Here is an 18732-nt window from a genome sequence, read left to right on the forward strand (position 1 = left end):
TTTTAGTTTTTGGAACCCATTTCATGGTTGGCTTGATTAGCAACAGCACAAGCAATCTGAGCCACTTAATTGAACCAAGAGGGAAAGAGAGAGAGCGAGAGCCCAAGGCGTGTAGGTGGATGGAGATTCGCTTTGAGTTTAGTTTTCAAAAGTAATCGAATGCTATAATTTCCATTAAACTGATTTCCCATGAGAGGAATGCACCAGCAGCAGCAGCAGGCAGACCAAAGCCAACAAATGTTGCAATCGCGGCCAGCCGCCTCAAAGAAAGCCAAAAGCAGTACCAGCAAAAAAATGGCGAGCGAGCACCGTCAGTAGTTAATGGCCAACAAGCATAAAAGCATAAACTGCATGGAGAGAGAGAGAGAGAGAGAGGGAGAAAGTGTAACGAAGAGCAAAACGTCGAATGAAAGAAAATGATGCAGTCGCCCAATCTCTCCAAGGGGCACAGCAAAGTCAAAGTCGTCAGAGTACAGTGGAGTGCCAAAGAGTGGTGCCAAAAGGAGGGACACGAAGAACGAATAAAATATAAATTGAATTAAATTCCAAAAGAGCAAAAGACGACCGTCCAAACGACCGACTGGTTGACTGCACTCACACATTTGAACTCTCACACACTCACTCACACACACAAACACATATAAATAAATCAACATCTCAAAGTGCACAAGAGGCCAAAATGTCCATTGCATACTTTGTGGCGCAGCTGATCAGTCTACATAGATAATATGGTCGTCTAACACATGCAACTTGTGAGTCCTAAATTAAGGCTCTAACACAGACCTCTACTCACATTGATGAGTTTCAACGATTTCGTAACTGGTTCCCCATTTTGGCTATAAAAAGATTCAAGAGCAAGCTAAAACAAGTTACATAAAAACCGATTATATTATTTTATCGCTTGTGAAATCATTAAATAGAAGATCTACTGAATTTCAAGCAATATTTTATAGGTTACAGCTAAATCTGCTAGGAACTAAATTACACTTTAAATAGTTAACTATGTATAACTTAATATCAAGCACAAATCTTGTTTGGCAGCCTGTTATCGGCAAGGATAACCTACTGCAGGATCATAGATGTATCATCGTGAATGTTTTTCTGGTTCTGACCTCTTGTATTGCAATTCTGCATCGATTGCTAGATCAATATGCTGAAATGAAACTACATAAAAGGAACAGGTTCAATAACTTTTATTACCAATTCAAATCTTCACCTAAATAAAGTATGTTTATGTACATACATGCATATACATTTGCATACATACATATGTACATATGTATGTTCATAATTATAGCTGATATTCAAGCATTATGTTTATTCAATTGCATGGACTTAATAAATCAATTTCCCAGTTTAGAGTTTCAGTTGCTTTGTCAACGACCGATCGGTTGGACTTATTTTGGCAGTGATCCTCAACGTTTGACACTCGCATATCAATTTAATATAAACAGAAAAGTTATCTTGTTAAAAAAAAAACTGCTTAAAACTAAAATTTCAATATAAATAATGTAAGTTTTGGGTGGAGGGTACATACATATGGGGTTTAAGAAGAATTTCAAATTGTTTAGCCAAACAAAGATGCAAACAGAGATGCATACATATGAATGTATAGGGTACCATATAGCAACATAGTTTCTCGTATTTGGGTGAAGGACTGCTTGTGGAGTACTGTCACCTGCAACTTATGCAAATCACCGACAACAACAGAAACTGGGGAAAAATAATTTTCACATTTCCGTTACAAATAAAAACCAATTCACTTTGCTAATATGGCCACCAAACACACAAACTCACACACACACACACACACACAAGCTTTCACATACAAAAGGGCAGGCAGGAGACTCATCCGGTTTGATGGTAGAGGTAAGGCTCTGACTGCAGAACGGAAGGAAGGAACTGCGTTTTTCGGCCCCGCACGACTTTTCAAAAACTTTATGCACGCAATGCAATAATTTTGCCCAACAGCAACAAAACCAACAACTAAAGAATTAAAGCAAAAGAAGCAGCAGCTAAATAATACCCTCGAATATGGGGTTGTTAAGTTACGTTTAAATCAAAATTCAAACTAGCCAAAACTAGCCAATATTAAGAGTCTTTCTAGATGCTTTTACAGTAAGAGATGCTAAGTTGACCCTGAAAATCTCGATAATATTTTATGTAGGCATGCCAATCTTGTTTCAGACTGTTTTAGATTACTAATCAATAAAAATTATCGGAAGCGTTGTGATTAATTGACCAAGAATTGGGCTGTGTTAACGTGTTCGTGTTTAGTTTAACTTAAATTTAATTTTAATCTTTCCAAAAAAAATAGAGTATTAAATACTTTGCTACGGGTAAATACTTTTTGTTACTTTTTGTTACAAAAGTGTGTGTGTGTGTGTGTTTTGGTTCGGGTTTCAATTTTTTGCTTTTTTGTTGCATTTTCGCATTTGTTGTGTGTGTGTGTGTGTGTGTGTGTGTATGTCAGTTAGTCAGTCAGTCAAGTTGGACGTTCGCTTTTTGGAGTCGTCGCATTTGCAAGTCGTTAAATGCTTTTGCAGCTCGTCATTGTCGTTGACGTTGCTTTTGTTGCCTGTAGGTCCCCTGACCAACTCTCACTATCGCCCTCTCTGTCCTTTTGTCCCTTACACCATGTTGCCTGGCATTGTCAATGCTTTCGACTTCCTTCCGCTTTGGCTAACAAATTTGCGTCGCGCATGCAGGGCCAGGCAAACATAATCATCATTATTGCTGCAATCAGCATATTTGGCAGGCTTTAAAGGGCCACACACAGCGAAAGAGAGAGAGAGAGAGAGGGAGAGAAAGAGAGACCGAAAGCGAGAGAGATAGACAGACAGAGAGAGAAAGATATAGATTGTGAAAGACGTTTCCCTTAAGGTAATAACTTTGAAATACCCTATACGAATCCGTAAATAAATTTTCACCATTTTTAGTTATGATACTAAGAATGATTTCTTGGCTCTTCTTCGGAGATGCATCGATATGGACGATCTGTGATGCTTGGCTTGTTTCTCTTCTTGAAGTTATACCAACGTTTAGTTAGTTCTAGAAAGCTTCCTCCATTGTTGTTGGATTATCTGCAACAAAGCTTCATATATGCAACAGTGACTCGAAATATAATAGCATAGAAGCTAAGCCACATCTATGTATACCCATAAGTGGAGGGTATAAAGAGAGTACACGGAAGCATTGTAAATTTTTTATGTACATATATATGTGTGTATACGTATATAGGTAGCAATTCATCCCACTCTGCCCCCTTCTCTAGCTAGGTATTTCCCCCAACTGAGACTAAACTCGACTCAACTCGTCGTTTAACTCGTATAGTTCAGTTGTGTGGTTATGCTTAATATCCGTCATTAAAATTGTTGTTTTGTTGCCCGAACAGAGGACAGAAAGCACAAGTAGAGGCGCCAGGAGCAATAGGAGAAGCCAAGGGACCAGGTCTGAAAAACAGGCACTCAGTGCGTGGGCTTAGGTTACGTCTAGCTGCTACCTATAGCTCCTTTGGATAAAGTTCCGTTTCCCTACCTTCTTCTTGCTCTGCGCCTCTTATGACTTCCCTTTCCCTCTCCCCTCTTTTATTCTACTCTACTGTATGCATTATGCAAATATGCATTATATTGGCTTAGGGTCTTCCAGGTGCATTGCACGATAAGAATCCATTGCGCAAAAATTAATTAGTCAATTTGCATGAAATTTATGTACAAAGCGCGAACAAACCAAACGAAACGAAACGAAACCAAAGCTAATAGAGAAAAAGGAGAAATGATTACATGGGGAACGGGAACTAACCCCAGAGAGAACAACAAAATTGGCAAAAATTATGCGAAAATCCATCGCACATAAAAACGCAAAGAAAATCAATCGAATTGATAGAAGCCAGAAAATGGATAATAAACAAACAAAGTCAATGCAATAATAAACCCTTTTAATCTTTCGAGAGTGTCATTCTTAGATACATCTTTCTCATATATTTCAAATTAATTGTTTTGATTTAAATAAGCGAAAACACCAAAATATTTCCAATCAGACTAACAATAAGAGTCAACTTCGCTGTTTTCAAATAGGAAATCTAAAATTTGCATTCAAATATTCTTTGATATTTCTTGTATATGTAGTTCTAAATAATACTTCTTACAATACTTAATAAAACAAAAATATTTAGAATTTGAGTGGAAATGAAGTAAATCGTCTGGCTGACTTAGGTTTAAAGTATTGGAAAGTGCCAAATGGCGGAAAAACGGCCAAAGTTAACGGCCACTTTCCAACACGCAGCTTCTTATTAGCCATATACAGTTGTTACACAAAACTACACAAAGAGAGGAGTTCTAATAGCCATGTCCTTTCGTCGCGTATATTCTTCCTAGACCGTAAGACCCGCAAGTCTATATGTAGCTGTCATAGGAGCGAAACTTCGGCGCGTTTAAAGTTAGTCTAAGTTTTAAGTATATTCAATTTGAAATACTTTTTTGTGATTTTAAGTAAGCCATGAAATAAACCTGTCGATATAATAAACGACATGTTTTGTTATCGATTTTTATAGAGAAATAGGCTTTGCTTCTACTGTCAATCCGTTAGGAAGTAAGTTGGGAACAGGTCAGTAATTTTTTCATTAATTGACTTTGCATCGTTCGAATCGGTATCCAAGTTCTGTGTTTAGTAAGTTATTTTTCTACAAGTAAGAACTTCCTTCTACATTCTACACTATCATTCATTTAATCCTTAGATACTAATTTCGGCATCTCGATGGCTTCTCACTGGAATGTACATTGCAATGGATGTGGTACTGGAAACTTGGTCTATTATCGTTACAAATGCTTGCGCTGTGAGGATTTCGACTTGTGTGCTGACTGCCATGAGAGTAAGGTGGAGATAGGTGACCATAAGAGTACACATCCATTCCAGTGTCTCTTGGATCGGGCCGCACGCGAATTGTTCTTTGCTGGGGAACCCATCCCGGAGCTATGTGCGGATAGCTTCACTTGTCCCATATGCGGTGAGATGGGTCACACACGCAAGGACTTAATTAAGCATGCTCAGTCCAAGCATCAGGGCGACTGCACGGCTGTCATTTGTCCACTCTGTGTTACCTTGGCATCCACACATCCCGAATGGGTGATCAATATTGTAGGCCATTTGAATTTGCATCATGGCGAGGGTATATTACGCATGAGCAGTCTCAGTGCTTCCGGAAATATTTCTGCCGGTGGTACTAATGCTGGTCCTAGTGGTGAAAGCGGAGCTGCTGGAGGTAGCGGTGGTACCTTCGGTACTTCACCGTTCAGTCTCAACAGTGGCACCGGTGGTACAGTTGCCACAGATGGCTTTCAATATAGAACCATCTCATCTCCAAGTATTTTGCGTACCTCGGGTGCTCATGGCAATGCCAATAATTCTAGCAGCAGCGGATTGTTAGGTACATCTTCTGTCAATGTTGGAGATGCCATTCAAAGCCATCATGTGCAGATTGTTGAGGGTCCACAGCCGACAGAGGCTTCGGAGCAGACAGTGCATCTCTTAATGCTTCCACCGCGTGCCGAGTCCGAGGATCTGACCGATAGTGAAGTGTACGAAGACAGCGACTAGATTATATTGATGATTTGACATCCCCATTTGTATTTTAATAAATGGCCAATTAAAAATGATTACATCAATGCAAAACTATGAATTTGTTTTAAGAATACATCTGTACATTTGCGTATAGTATTCATGGAAAAGTTAGTATCCATGCAATTTGTTTTCTGTGGTTTTTGATATCATATATTAAGGCAGTGGCTCAGTGGACACTTTCGTTTTCGTTTTTTACCCTAACTAAAAACTTTAAGATTGTAAAGATTTAAAATTTTTTTAATCTCTAGCCAAAGCAGTTCTTGCTATTTGATCATTGAGGCTTCGCCATATCAGTTTGCCTTCGTATTCATTTGATTAGGCTTCCTTCTTCATAAAAACGTTTAATTATGCTTAGTTTTGGTTTATGCACAAGATTTTACTTGTGGAAATAGACTCGCCTGACTTATTAACTCGGATTAATCTGTCGATACCATGGACGCTAAGAAGACATTCATTTCTTCGTTTAACTCTATGTGGATGTGCGACAAACATCCTTGCCTTGGTCTTGCATGAACCTTTTAGGGTTTTCTTTAAGCTTCGATCCTTTTCTATTTGGTTCATGGATAGCTTTAGTTTGCATATTTTAATCTGTTTGAAGCGTAATATATATTTTGACTAGTTACAATTGGATAGGAAATGCATCTTGATTAACAGACAATTAGGATATATATTTATATATGCACATATTGTATATAGCTAAACCAATTTTGTTAAGCTGTTTTTTGTGAAGGAGTATAAAAATGAATTACACGTAAGGCTGTAAATGTTGAGCTTTTAGTGGTATGTTTGCTTCGTATACTTTACTTGGCGTCCTTTCTTTAGCTTTCCTTGGTGGTGTTGCTCTATACACTTACACACGCAGACACACATACAGAAACATACACTTTCCACTTGTACATTTCACATTTTATCCACTCGACGCGCATTCAAACTAATTACAAAAGTAGGCACCGCAGACAGGGCAGAGTTTCGAAATGCGTTTGCCCCTCACCCCTTTACCCAAGAACCATCGACCGCACCCAACCACCTACATGCCTCCTTTTTGGCACTCTTTACTAAAACACAGCAGGTGCCTAAAAGTATACTCTGGCCTTGAACGGAAAGGAGAAAGCACAAAAACTGAAACTGAAACTGAAGTTGCTTGCCTCGTTCGTTGTGTGTATATGTGTGTGTGTTTGTGTGTGTTGTTGCTGTAATCGGCTTAGAGGTGGAAACCTTTTGTCATTATAAAAGGATTTCAAGCTTGACAAAATTTCCATTTGTTGCGATTTTACCCCACATGGGTTTGGGTCTCTGCTTAGTTAATTTTTTCATACGAAAAACCTCTTTGATTTTCATGTTTTTCTACAAAAGAAATTAAGATTCAAAAACCGATATTCTGCTGTTAGCCAGTTCCCAATTACAAAGGCAAACAACAAAAGCAGTTTGGGACAGGGGTAAGAGAGATATCGTTGTTGAGACACACAGAGAGAGAGAGAGAGCGAAGGATAGAGAGACAAAACATTTTCAGATAAATTGCCAATCGAACTAGATAAAATGAGCTGTGTAAATAGTGGAAAGGCGCACATAGACCACGTCCAGGTTTTACCTCCTTTCTTTGTTTTTTGTCTCTCTCTCTCTCTCCCCCTCTGTCTCTCTCTCACTCGCTCTATCTTTCCGTGTACTGTTTGTAACCCACTTGATGGGCTTTGATCTGGCTGATGGTCGGCCATAGTTAGACCTGAACACATCAACATGGCCAACAGCTACAGCTACCTGCTTGCCTCTATGTCGTTATGGCTAATGAGTATTACGAGCCCAGGACTTGAGTGTAGCAAAACACACAAAATATCGAAAAGCAACCAAAATAAAAAGGGCTACACGATTGACAAACTTTATGTCGTAACTATGAAACTAAAAAAGAGTTTTAGCTTGTGTGTGTTGAGTGCGTGAGTCACGTTAGCAATTCGAATATAATCGAATTTATTTCAAACTATACTGACAAAAACACATAATCAGCCAAATGTATACAACACTTTGTTAGATTTAACAAAATCCCAAATAAACCTTTAATAACTGGCAAAATACCAAAAATTATTATAATAATACGATATGAATGTCCCGTCAGTCCTCATAATTAAATATAGACTGAGTTAGCTTTGTCAATCTTTAAGCCAAGTCTACAAAGTAGAATGTTTAAAACACAGCCAATTGAACTTTAGTTTTAAGGACATTCAATTTGGTAAGAGATTGGGCAAAAGATTAATTTTGTATATTTGATAAATTGATTAAAATTTCGTTTCAATCCTTGGAGCACATTTCACGATCATGTCACGCAGGCGCCTCCACACTGTGGACCTCCAATATATGTAGCTAGATAGCTACCTACGACTTGGTAAAGGGACAATCGGCCTCACGCATACAAATGGCAATAAAAACGAACGACTTTGGTTTTTGGATTTTGCGACTTTGTGACTTTTGCTTCGGTGATGGGAAGATGATGGCCAAATGGGAAGGGGATGATGGGTGATGATGGGAAACCACAGCCACTGGCTCAGTTGGCCGCCGTTCCCAGCGCCTTCTCCGCCACATGCCACACGCTTGCACAATTTTTAATCATTGCTTGGGCTTCCTGTATGTGGACCGCGCGCGTCCTATTCTGGGCTCTACTCGGCAGCTCTGCTCTCTCTGGCTATCCTTTCCTATCCTGTCCTATACCGGCATTGTTTGTGCCTGCTGCGTATTGGTTACGAGGATGAGGACAACACATAAACATGCATGGGTCCTGGGTCCTGGGTCCTGGGTCCAGGACCCTGGCTTTGCAATCGACTTCAACTCCATCTCCACCGTCTGCTCCTTCGTCTACTTTTTCTGTATTGTTCAGGCTTTTCGGTCCTTTATCTTGTTTCTAACTCATTGGATCGCAAAAACGGTCTCGTGTTCACCTTAATTGGGGTAAACATAAGTTCTGATTGCCCAGCAGGGTTGCGAAACAGGAAAAGAAAACACAGACACAGGGGAGAAAAAAGGAAAAAAGATGAAAAAAAAACTAAAGAGTTACCAGCGACATTTTTCCCCAAGACTTCTGCTCCCACTTCAATTCTCTTTCTCTAGGATTTCTTTAAGGCCAAAGACGATGACGACGACATCGAACATATCCAATTAGAAGTAGCAACAAGCAAAAAGCGAAGCAAAACGAAAAAAAAACCAGAAGAGAGAAGAAAAAAAGGCCCCTAAGAAAGGCAAAAGGGTTAAGCCAAAAGGCAAAAGGGACACGCCTCTTGCCTTTGGCATTGTTGTTGTCCTGAATACAGATCACAAAAGGCAGATAAAATCCAACAACAACAACATATATAACCAAAAGGGACAAAGCAACAAGAAAATTTCTATGTTCAACGTGTAATTTTTATTTATTGCATACAATTTTTAGAACAAATGACAGACACAGAGCTATACCGAAGAGATTCCAATAAATATGCATTTGCTTATACACTAAAAGAAAGGCCGCGGCTTGATTAATTTTAACCATTTTTAAAATTTTGGCCAAGATAAAGTGAAGATCTCTAAATATGGAGGCTTCCCTCTTTAGCCACTGTGAAGAGATCATGAGTTTTGGTGACAATCAAACGATAAAAGCCTAGTTCCCACCAAAAAGCTAAAATCATGACTACAAAGAACTTAAAGCTGCTGAAGAGGATTATCAATGACAAGGATGGCAGAAATGTAAGTCCTTAAAGAAGGGGAGCTAGAAAGCAGCACTCCGATGGGCAAGTTCTCTAAGTGCTCTACAAATGCTATGAAATTATAAATTTTATACAAGTCACACTTTAAATTCCCTCATCTGATACTAAAATTGACAGGGTTATTTCTAAACTGTGCTTTAATATATCTACTAAGAAAAAATGCATTCATAAGTTCTAAATTAGAGATTATCAGATAATTAGTCCGGACTTTCAGTGATCTTTCGTTAGCAAAACTAGCTAAAGTGTTTGTTCGTACCAATAAAAGTATCTAAATCTAACCTTCTTACACATTTTTATGTTTTTAAACAATAAATTTAAAATATTTGCATACAATACTATTACTGAAGTAGCATTTGTTCTTCCATTTTGTTATGTAAGCTAATAGTATTGAAACATTAAAATAATTGGCAACAAAAATAACCCCATAGCAGGCTCACATACGATGAAAAATCACCAACATTCCTTTGGAGTCGGCAATGAAAGCATCACAAAACAATCAGCTAAAAGAGTTCCTATCAATTTACGAGGCATCCTGAATAAGTTAATTTTTTGCCCTTCGCAAACGAAAAAAAAAAAAAACAAAATGTTTCTTTCTGTGTACAATTCAATGAAAATTAAATTTTTTACATCAAACACACCAAAAGTTGAGAGAAAGGAGGCAAAAACCACACCGACTTTTGAATTGAAAAGGCATTGTGGGATGTGTATGTGTGTGTGTGTGTGTGTGTGCCAGGTTGGTGAAGGGCTTGGGCTGCGGGGTGTGGGTGGTTAACTAAATGATGGGGAAACTATAAAAATTTACATAACAATAATAAAATGCCCCCACCCAAAAATCTACAGCCGGAACATTTATTCATTTCATTTCTTTTCTTCTCGGTTTTTTTTTTTTTTTTGTTATTTTGTCGGTTGTGGGGAAAAATTAGCATAGAAGTGAACATCATACAGATATGGGGGTTGACTCTTCCTGGTCGGGTAGAGGTGAATGGATGGATGGATGGATTGGTGGGTGGGTGTGTGGGTGTGTGGATGATGGGGGCACAATCAGAGAGCTTTGAGCGGTTCGGTATCATCGTTTGATAAGCGTGAAAAACGTGCAAATTTTAATAAAACCAAATGAGCCGCAAAATCATACAAAAAACAAACCCAAAGCAAGCGTTGGCAGCAGTAGTAACAGGAGGAGAAGTTACCGCGAGAGAGGTGGCTAATGGTGCGCCCTAATGTATGCTACAGTTTCTGTTTGCTAATGTAGAAACTTTGTCATTCTGTTTTGACTGTGTGTGTGTGTGTGTGTGTGTGTGTGTGTGTATCTCTCAATTGTTGCTTCTTGATCCATAAAAAAATACAATAAGCGAAATAAGGCCCTGCAATGTATGCTACAAATTCTGCACATACACGCATACACACAAACAAATATGCAGATCATTAAGCAAATCAGTTTCAATTTAGTAACAAAATGCAAATATTTATCAAAGGAATCGCACCTTATTCAAATACTGAATGTGATTAAAATGTATAAACACGTAAAAACAAAAAGGATTCACAATCAGTTGGAAATGTATGTATGTATGTATGTGTATGTATGTGTCCAACAGTATTCATGAAATTCCATTTGCACCATTTTTCTTATAGTCTCTGTAATTTGTTTTCTTCTGTGTGTTTGGCTCTATGTTTATTACTCTCGCCAATTCCATGGCGAAAAATATGTTTCATGTTTCAAATTGCATGTGGAATATGCTTGTACATAAATGTATGTATGTGTATGTATGTGTGTGTGTATGTTTATTTAGTATTCCTACAACTTGGCCGACAGACGACACCAGCAAGAACGATGTCAAGGGCATGAACTGTGCTGACCAAGGCAGGGCTCAAAATGTTACAAGGCAACAAATAGAACTAACCAACAGCGGGCTAAAGTGAAAGAAAAAACAAAATTATGTTTTTACACTAACTTTATCAAGGTTTGCATGCTATAATATGGATCCAGCAAAAAGGCTAGAAAGGACAACACACAGTAGGAAAGCCGCTTCAATGGAATATTGAGATTCTGTTACTCTATATAATTGTTGCATAGATATTTTTTATTTGTTTCTAGGCCAAGTTAATGGATGACAGCAATTAAGTCGGGTAATGCAAACAACTAAATTTAAACATAAACATAAAAAGTCCATAAATAACTATAATCAATTTAGTGTGGATAATATTGATCTGATTCTATATCATTATAATCATGAAGTCGTTAAGAAAGTCTTCTAAAAACGTAATTTCAAGGTGAAAATGTAACAATGAGTAATATTGAGAGAAATTTCCATCAATGAAAAGTTTCATCAGTGCTCCAAACTGAAGTAACTTCTTGATTATTTGATTGATTTAAAACCGGATGGGATAAGCTTGATTTGTTTGTTCTCAGAAAGCAATTGTTAACCGATAAGAGGGCAAACATTTGGACTAGACTAAAGTGCTAACACAAGCTAAAACATAAAGTTTTAAAGGGTTCTATCGCAAGCTTTCTGAATCAGATGTTAAGTATGGTTGTTTCAGATATTGTGTAAGAGATATTTTTACTGATTCAATAGTTGACTTTAGCTATCACATGATCAATGTCACTAACGTTTTAGTCTGTATACTATAATTTAAAACAGAGCATGCAGAAGCAATCTAAGATTTGTTGCTGTAGGGTAACTCTGCAGTCGATGCTGTGACCTAAGCTAGGCAATTGCTTCTTTTTTTTTTTTTTGTAGTTACGCAGAAGCACGCACCTTTTTTTTTTTTTTTTTTTTAACCCCCTAGTCCTGTGTCTGTGTGTGTGTGTGTGTGCGTGTGTTATCCCATCACCGACCACAGTTTGCGGCAAGTTGTTAAATGGCACTGACACTTGACCCTCTCCCGGTCACCACCACATCATCTTCTCTCCGCCTTTTGCTCTCCATTTTTCTTTGGCCATCCAACTAACCCATTTATAAATATTTATATGTTTGTTGGTGTTTTTTTTCGGGGTTGTCCTTCAGCTCATAATCCTTTTTTATTGCAAATGACCACGCTAACTGGACGTGTGGGTAAACGGGGCGTGGCACTTTTGGTCAGCTCATAAGACTCATCAACAAGTTCATTTTACGGTCAATTCATTAAAAAAAGCACACAAATACACACACAAACAAAAAGTTGTTTCCCCCTTTTTTTTTTGTGTGTGTTCTTGAATTTTTTTTTTTATTACAATATTTAGTTGGCCTCTCTCTATGTGTGTGTGTGTGTGTGTCGGCATGTGTGACCGTGGGTGTGTGTGTTTGACCCTCATTTGCTGACATTTAGTGGCAGTTTTCAGCAACAATGTCAACGTGTTCCATGCGTCATGCTAAACAAAACAAAATAAAATAAAATATACACAAAAACAAAGAAGAAAAAAAACCAAAAGAGAAATGAAAAAAAATTGTTTGCGGTTTTCCTCTTTTGTTTTTATTTATTTAATTTTTGCCTGGCCCTTTTTTTTTGCCATTGGGTTTCATTTGTTTGTTTGTTTGGCTTGGCTTTAATTTTATGATTATTGTTTTTTTCACTCTCTCTCTCTCTCTCTCTCTCACACACACACACACACATACGATTATTGTGTTGTTGTTTTGTTTGTTGTTGTTGTGTTGTTGGCTTTTGTTCATTTCTTAAGTGGCGCTTTATAATGTTGACAGTTTTATTGAGGCGCAAAATGTGTTGGTCATTTTTGTTTCCTTTTTTCTGTTGCTCCTGGTGTTGTTATGGTCGAGTCAAATGGATGATGGCCATAGCAGGCAAGAGATGATGAAGGGGTGGGACTGAGACATAATAGTAAGCAGAAGGCGTGGCTGAGCAGCCACATCCGCAGGTGTTCTAAGACCCAATTTACAAATCGTATATGTATGCAGCTCCCTTGGCATTTCTACAATCCAATTTAGAGCTACTTACTTCCAAAAGAAATCTTCTCGTTCAATCCCATTAAACCATCAACTAATTTCGTTGCAGAGTGAAGAGAAGTCTCGGCATCTACTCTAGAATTTAGGACAAAACTATATACAAAATAAATCACCAGTTGTTACTAGGATACGCAATTTTAATGAGAGCAGTTAAATAGAAACTTGACCGCAAAACGCAACAATTTTATATGAACAGGAAGCACCTGCCGCTTAATCTCCCCCCATCTCAACAAAAGGACATTTAATTTTGACTTTTCTTCGATTCACCCTCAGTGCTTCTTTTTCCCGATTTCGTTGCCAAGAATTTACTACTTCAGAACTGGTCGCAAATCCCCAATTTCTTCTTCTACTTGTCAGTGCTCAAGAAACGATGTTTAACCCGGAAGACGTTATCCTTCTGTGCTTTAAATGTTCTTTTATATATCAGTTCGCTTCCACTTCGTAAATTGTCACTGATCACAAACTGGGGACTTCCAATACAAATCGTAAATCCTAGTTTCCTTTCACATATCCAAAATTAATGGCCAATGAGTTCTTAACCACTGCTCGTAAACGTTTTATAAGTAACTGCAAGGATAAATATTACGGACTATATCGCATTCGCTTTTGATAAGTGGTAACTAATCTTACCAATAAACAATAAATAATTCCATCCCCAATGCTTCACATCCTTCGATACCCTAGATAACTATTTTTAACGCTTGTTTTGAAATATTTTTAATTAACTTTTTCCCTTTCAAAGGGACCATCGCCCACGTTTGGGATATCTGCCTCAATGTGTGGTGGAGCATCCACAAGTTCATCCTCTGACTGAAACGAAAAAATTCCTTTGTGGCCAATCATAATCTATATACATAGTTCCTAGACTTACATTTGTAAAATAAAGCTTGATGGCGTCAAAAATATCTACAAGGATTAGCCCAAAGATAACGAGAGTTGTGATTACCACAATGGGGTCCGATATCGGGGGGGCCACCTCGTACATTATGTCAATGCGTTCTACGGCGTATGGAGGATAAAAGAAGCACTTAACGCGATACATCAGACTGTCCCATGTTCCATTGGGAGGAATCTTCATTACTTCGACCGGCTTCAAATGCCAATGTGAATTTTTGTTCGGCCAAACAATGTTGTGTTCCATTTTTACCGCGAGTAATACAAAATATACGAATGTATATTAAATATATTGAAATTAAGTTAAGAATTTGTTTTCTTGCTCACTCGACCAGCTCGTGTTTAGAATGAATGTTAGTCAGGGCGTTCTCCAGGGCCTTGCCTCAACTCGAATTGGCAAGGCCAACTTGATGAAAATAAACAAAATTGACACTCAATTCAAAGCAAACTTGCATGAAACTTTTTTCAAAAGAGATTCGCTTGTTCTCTCTTAAATAAGTGAGTCTTAGTAGGCCTTCTAATGTCAGTTGTTTTCAAAGAAGCCAATGTCAACTTTGTAAATATTTCTAATTCAAAAAACACATTAAACAAAGAGAAAATTTAAACATTTGCATGCAAGAGCAATTAAATACTTTGGTGGATTCACACAAACAATACACTTGAGTTAATGAATTCCAAAGTAACCGAAAGATCTCTTAAACAATTTTTAATTGAACAAAATTTTGTTACACTTTTCCAAACAAACGAAAACCAAAAAACAAACGAGGAGAAAATGGGTGGAAAAAAAAAAAACCCCGGCCAAGAAAAGAAATGCAAAAACTGTTGGAGTAAAAACTATAAAACTTATTGTATTTTGTATTGTTGCTTGACTGACTGACTGACTGACTGACTGAATGACTGGCTGCAGGTTTTGGGCTTGAGGAGCCAACGGATGGGGAAGGAAACCAAAATGAAAAACCAAAAAACACGACAGAAGCCGACAAAAGTTGAAGTTGAACGAAGCAACAAAAGTAGTGAAGCGAAACGAAGGCAAGTGAAGTGCTGTGAAGTTCGCCAAAGTTTGCAAAACTTTCTTTTAATTTTTTCTAGGTGAGCTCTATGTGTAGGGGTATGTGTGTGTGTGTGTGTGTGTATGCAATGCTTGCACTAAACATCCGGCAACCGGCTACAGGCGCAACGTTGACGTCGTCAGACATTTTATAAGTTTAACCAAAAAGCAAGAACGTTGCATAACCCAAATTGCGCAGGGGATAAAGGATAAAATGGCATGTATGTATGTGTGTATGTATGTGTGTATGGGTTGTGAGGTAGCTACCTACCAATAATAGAAAAAATATTTAACAACATTTTACAATGTTGCGGTGATGTATGTAAGAAACTTTTCCCAGTCCACAGTCGGTAGTCAGGCAGGCCTACGAAAATGTTTTAACACGCACATGATTCTCCAATTCAAAAACAAAAATAAAGAAGGAAAGAAAAGTCAAAATGCCAGACTAAACTTTTACTATGAATAAAACCGGCAAACGAACCCCAACAACTTTTGACTTGCTACACACACACACACACCCACACAGTCACACACACCAACACCCACACGATAGCTGTCCACACTGAAAATTAAAAAATAATAATAATTAAATAAATAGTTTTAGATAACTTGAAAATTTGTTGAAAGTTCTAAGCAACATCATGCTAAAGAAAATTTAATCATCGATTGAAGCAATGAAAAGGATTTTTTGACTTTTTCCCTCAACATTTATTGATTATCTAAATTTATGTTTCCATTATGTTAAACTGTGATATAATAAAACTAAAAAATAATTAATCTCGATACTCAAGACCTTAGGAATAACATACAAAAACAGAAAATTTCGATTGGGCCCAAAACGAATATTGGTATGAAGTTTATCTTGGATTTCCTAGATCTACCAATTCTTCACAGACTTTGGAAAGAATGTGCCAAACTAGAGACATCTTATTCAACTGCAACTGTAGAAAAAACGGCAAGTGCTGCCAGGACGATACTCACAGGATATTAAATAGATTTTTGAGTCACTTCAGGTTTTCTATTCATTTGGATCTAAAAGGACAACTGAAATTTCGAATGAAACTGGAGAGCATACTATTCTTGCTTTTCACTTAACTAATTCATACAAAACCAAAAGTAAATATTGGTCATTTTGGTGTTAATTTTTTTGTACATTTTTGTGGTCGATTTTTCTGTTTCCTTTTTTGCAGTTTTGCATGAGACACGCAAAGAGTGAATTTCATAGTGTGTTGCTGTCATTATTTTTGTCCAATTACCCAACAATACGACGAGCTTAAAGGCGTGATTGAAATTTCCGTTTAAAGATGGCACAAAAGCACGGTTGGCGGGCTCACACATGGCCATGGATTAGAATGGGCAAAGACAGAGTCAGCAATTTGTCAATTCTGTTACATGGAGAAGGTAGAGAAAAAGGGGGAGCTGTGGATTGCAGAGCTAGCTCATTAATGTCATCAACTTTTCGAACTGGAAATCAAACTTTCGGTTTTTTGGGTTTTGTAATTATAAACACCAAAAAGCTGTTGCCATCAAATGTCGTCGACCGCCCAACCAACCGACCAACCGACCAACCGACCGACGAGGACGAACCAACCGAGAGATGCTGCTGATGCTGATGCTGATGATAATAATGATGATTTTCCTCTGCTTTTGCTTCACGCTGCTTAGCAAGTTGATTAATGAATGTGGCAGCGACATTGATTCCTCCACCATTCTCCACAGTCTCCAACCTTTCTATCCTTCATTCCTGCTGTGGTTTTATGGAACACAAAAAAGAAAAACACCACAAAAAGCAACCCAAAGACAATGACCAACTTGGAATGATATCTGATCTTTTGGTCTTCTGCAATTGAATGCCTTCTGTGCTCTGCACTCTGTGTGTCTGGACAATTATTTTCAACACTTGTTTGCACTTGGCTGGCTGGTTGGTTGGTTGGTTGGTCGGTTGGTGGCCTGTCTAGCTGTCTGGCAACACAATCCAAGACCACATTTTCTGCAAAATAAATCTCTGCAAGAGCAAAAACTTGAGTTAGAGCAAGGGCAAGGGCAAAGCACGTGGCATGTAACATGGATCACGTGGCGTACTTTAATGTGTTATGTGATTCACAAAAGATTGTTCTTTTACGATTCTCTGATCTATTATGAGCATCGCTTGCTGCTGTTAGCTAGTTGTGTCATGGCAAGTCTTCCTCCCAGCATATGTATGTATGTATATGAAGGCGCCTCAATGACCTGGCGGCAAGAAGACATCTCTCGAGTTGTTCATTTTATCCATTCCAATTTGTTTCTCAATGGTGTCCTAATTTAGGTTCCGATAAAGGTTGGACAGTTTGTAATTATTAGAATGACCCAAATGAGCTTAAATATTTCGTTTGAACCTCGATTTACAGTATTGGCAACATTCGACGGAGATTCAATGGAGATGGAGATAGCCATTATCAACAATCGTTGGGGTTTGATCAAACTGTTCTCTGTGAATCTGTAATTCTGTCAAGTTTGAACGATTTGCAAACTTTTGCTTACCTTTCTTATAAGTAACCTTTGAGTTAGTGTGTGTTTAGATGTTAATTTACCCGACTATTATAATCACTCTACGTATTATCATGCTGAAAGTTAGAGAGTTGGAAAAACTATCTTGATCCATTGTGCAATATAGAAGAGAGGTTTTATAGTCTTCCAAACTTTATTCGTTAAAGAACTTGGATGACAGTGAAACTTTTAGAATGTTACTAGACACATACATCGTAATACTCATTTAAAAGAAGAAATTTTAGCGATTGGTTTGTGTTTCGGGGCATAAAAAGAAACTTTAAACAGAGCTGTATTTATGGCCAAGTTGCTAGAAATATGTTGAAGCAAATTTATTAGCACTTACTTTCTGTGTGCGAAACTTATTTGCTTAAAAACTTTTGTACAATTTCTATACGATTTAAGCTCTCACAGCTAATTATTCTAGTTGTTGCTGCAAATGAACTTCATTAAGTGGCAGGGGGTACAATTATTCTTTGTGCATTTTTGTTTTTCCCTCTATTTTTACTTTTATTTTGGATTGTTTTTTTCCTCTCTCTCTCTCTCTCTCTTACTCTCTAGTTTTTGCTGTTTTGTTGAAATTTTGTGTGTTTTCAGTTCTTCTTCTGTGTCTCTCATAAAATTTAACTCAAGTGAAGTCTGCCCGCCGCCTGCTTGAGGAGTGTCTGACTCGATTTACGGCATAGCTGAGATTTCAAGTTGGCCCAAAAACTTTTGCGGCAGCAACTTGGTTTTTGGCCACTGTTGTTGCTGTTATTGCTGTTGTTGTTGTTGGTGAGGCAGTTTGTTTTCGTTGTTCGTTGGGGCTACAAAGTAAATGATAGCTACTGCAGCCACAAGATGTGTCTCTCTTTCTTCCTCCTCCCACTATCATCATTCTCCTGCCCTCCCGCATCCACTCATTGCGCTCATGTCTTTTAATTGTCACACAAACACACAGAGCTAGGGATAGGGATAGATAGGGAAACGAAGAGACGCCCCACTT

At 37.9% G+C, this 18732-nt stretch overlaps 1 protein-coding gene and 1 long non-coding RNA gene across 3 annotated transcripts; both read left to right on the plus strand.

Moving 5' to 3' along the window:
* The first annotated feature begins 4605 nt into the window (after positions 1–4605).
* On the plus strand, positions 4606–5670 carry LOC137583612 (E3 ubiquitin-protein ligase KCMF1). Its single transcript, XM_068298702.1, has 2 exons — positions 4606–4668; positions 4736–5670. Exon 2 carries the CDS (start codon positions 4756–4758, stop codon positions 5593–5595), a length of 840 nt encoding a protein of 279 aa, XP_068154803.1. The 5' UTR covers positions 4606–4668; positions 4736–4755; the 3' UTR covers positions 5596–5670.
* A 9073-nt stretch (positions 5671–14743) lies between these two features.
* On the plus strand, positions 14744–17241 carry LOC137583490 (uncharacterized). 2 transcript variants are annotated; one of them, XR_011033417.1, is made up of 4 exons: positions 14744–15262; positions 16013–16176; positions 16235–16337; positions 16412–17241. It is a non-coding gene; the product is annotated as an uncharacterized lncRNA (long non-coding RNA). The 2 variants fall into 2 exon arrangements; XR_011033418.1 differs by having other exon boundaries at positions 14744–15202.
* Positions 17242–18732: the final 1491 nt, after the last annotated feature.

The sequence above is a fragment of the Drosophila tropicalis genome, unplaced genomic scaffold, assembly GCF_018151085.1.
Source record: "Drosophila tropicalis isolate 14030-0801.00 unplaced genomic scaffold, ASM1815108v1 contig_867, whole genome shotgun sequence".
NCBI classification, from domain to species: domain Eukaryota; kingdom Metazoa; phylum Arthropoda; class Insecta; order Diptera; family Drosophilidae; genus Drosophila; species Drosophila tropicalis.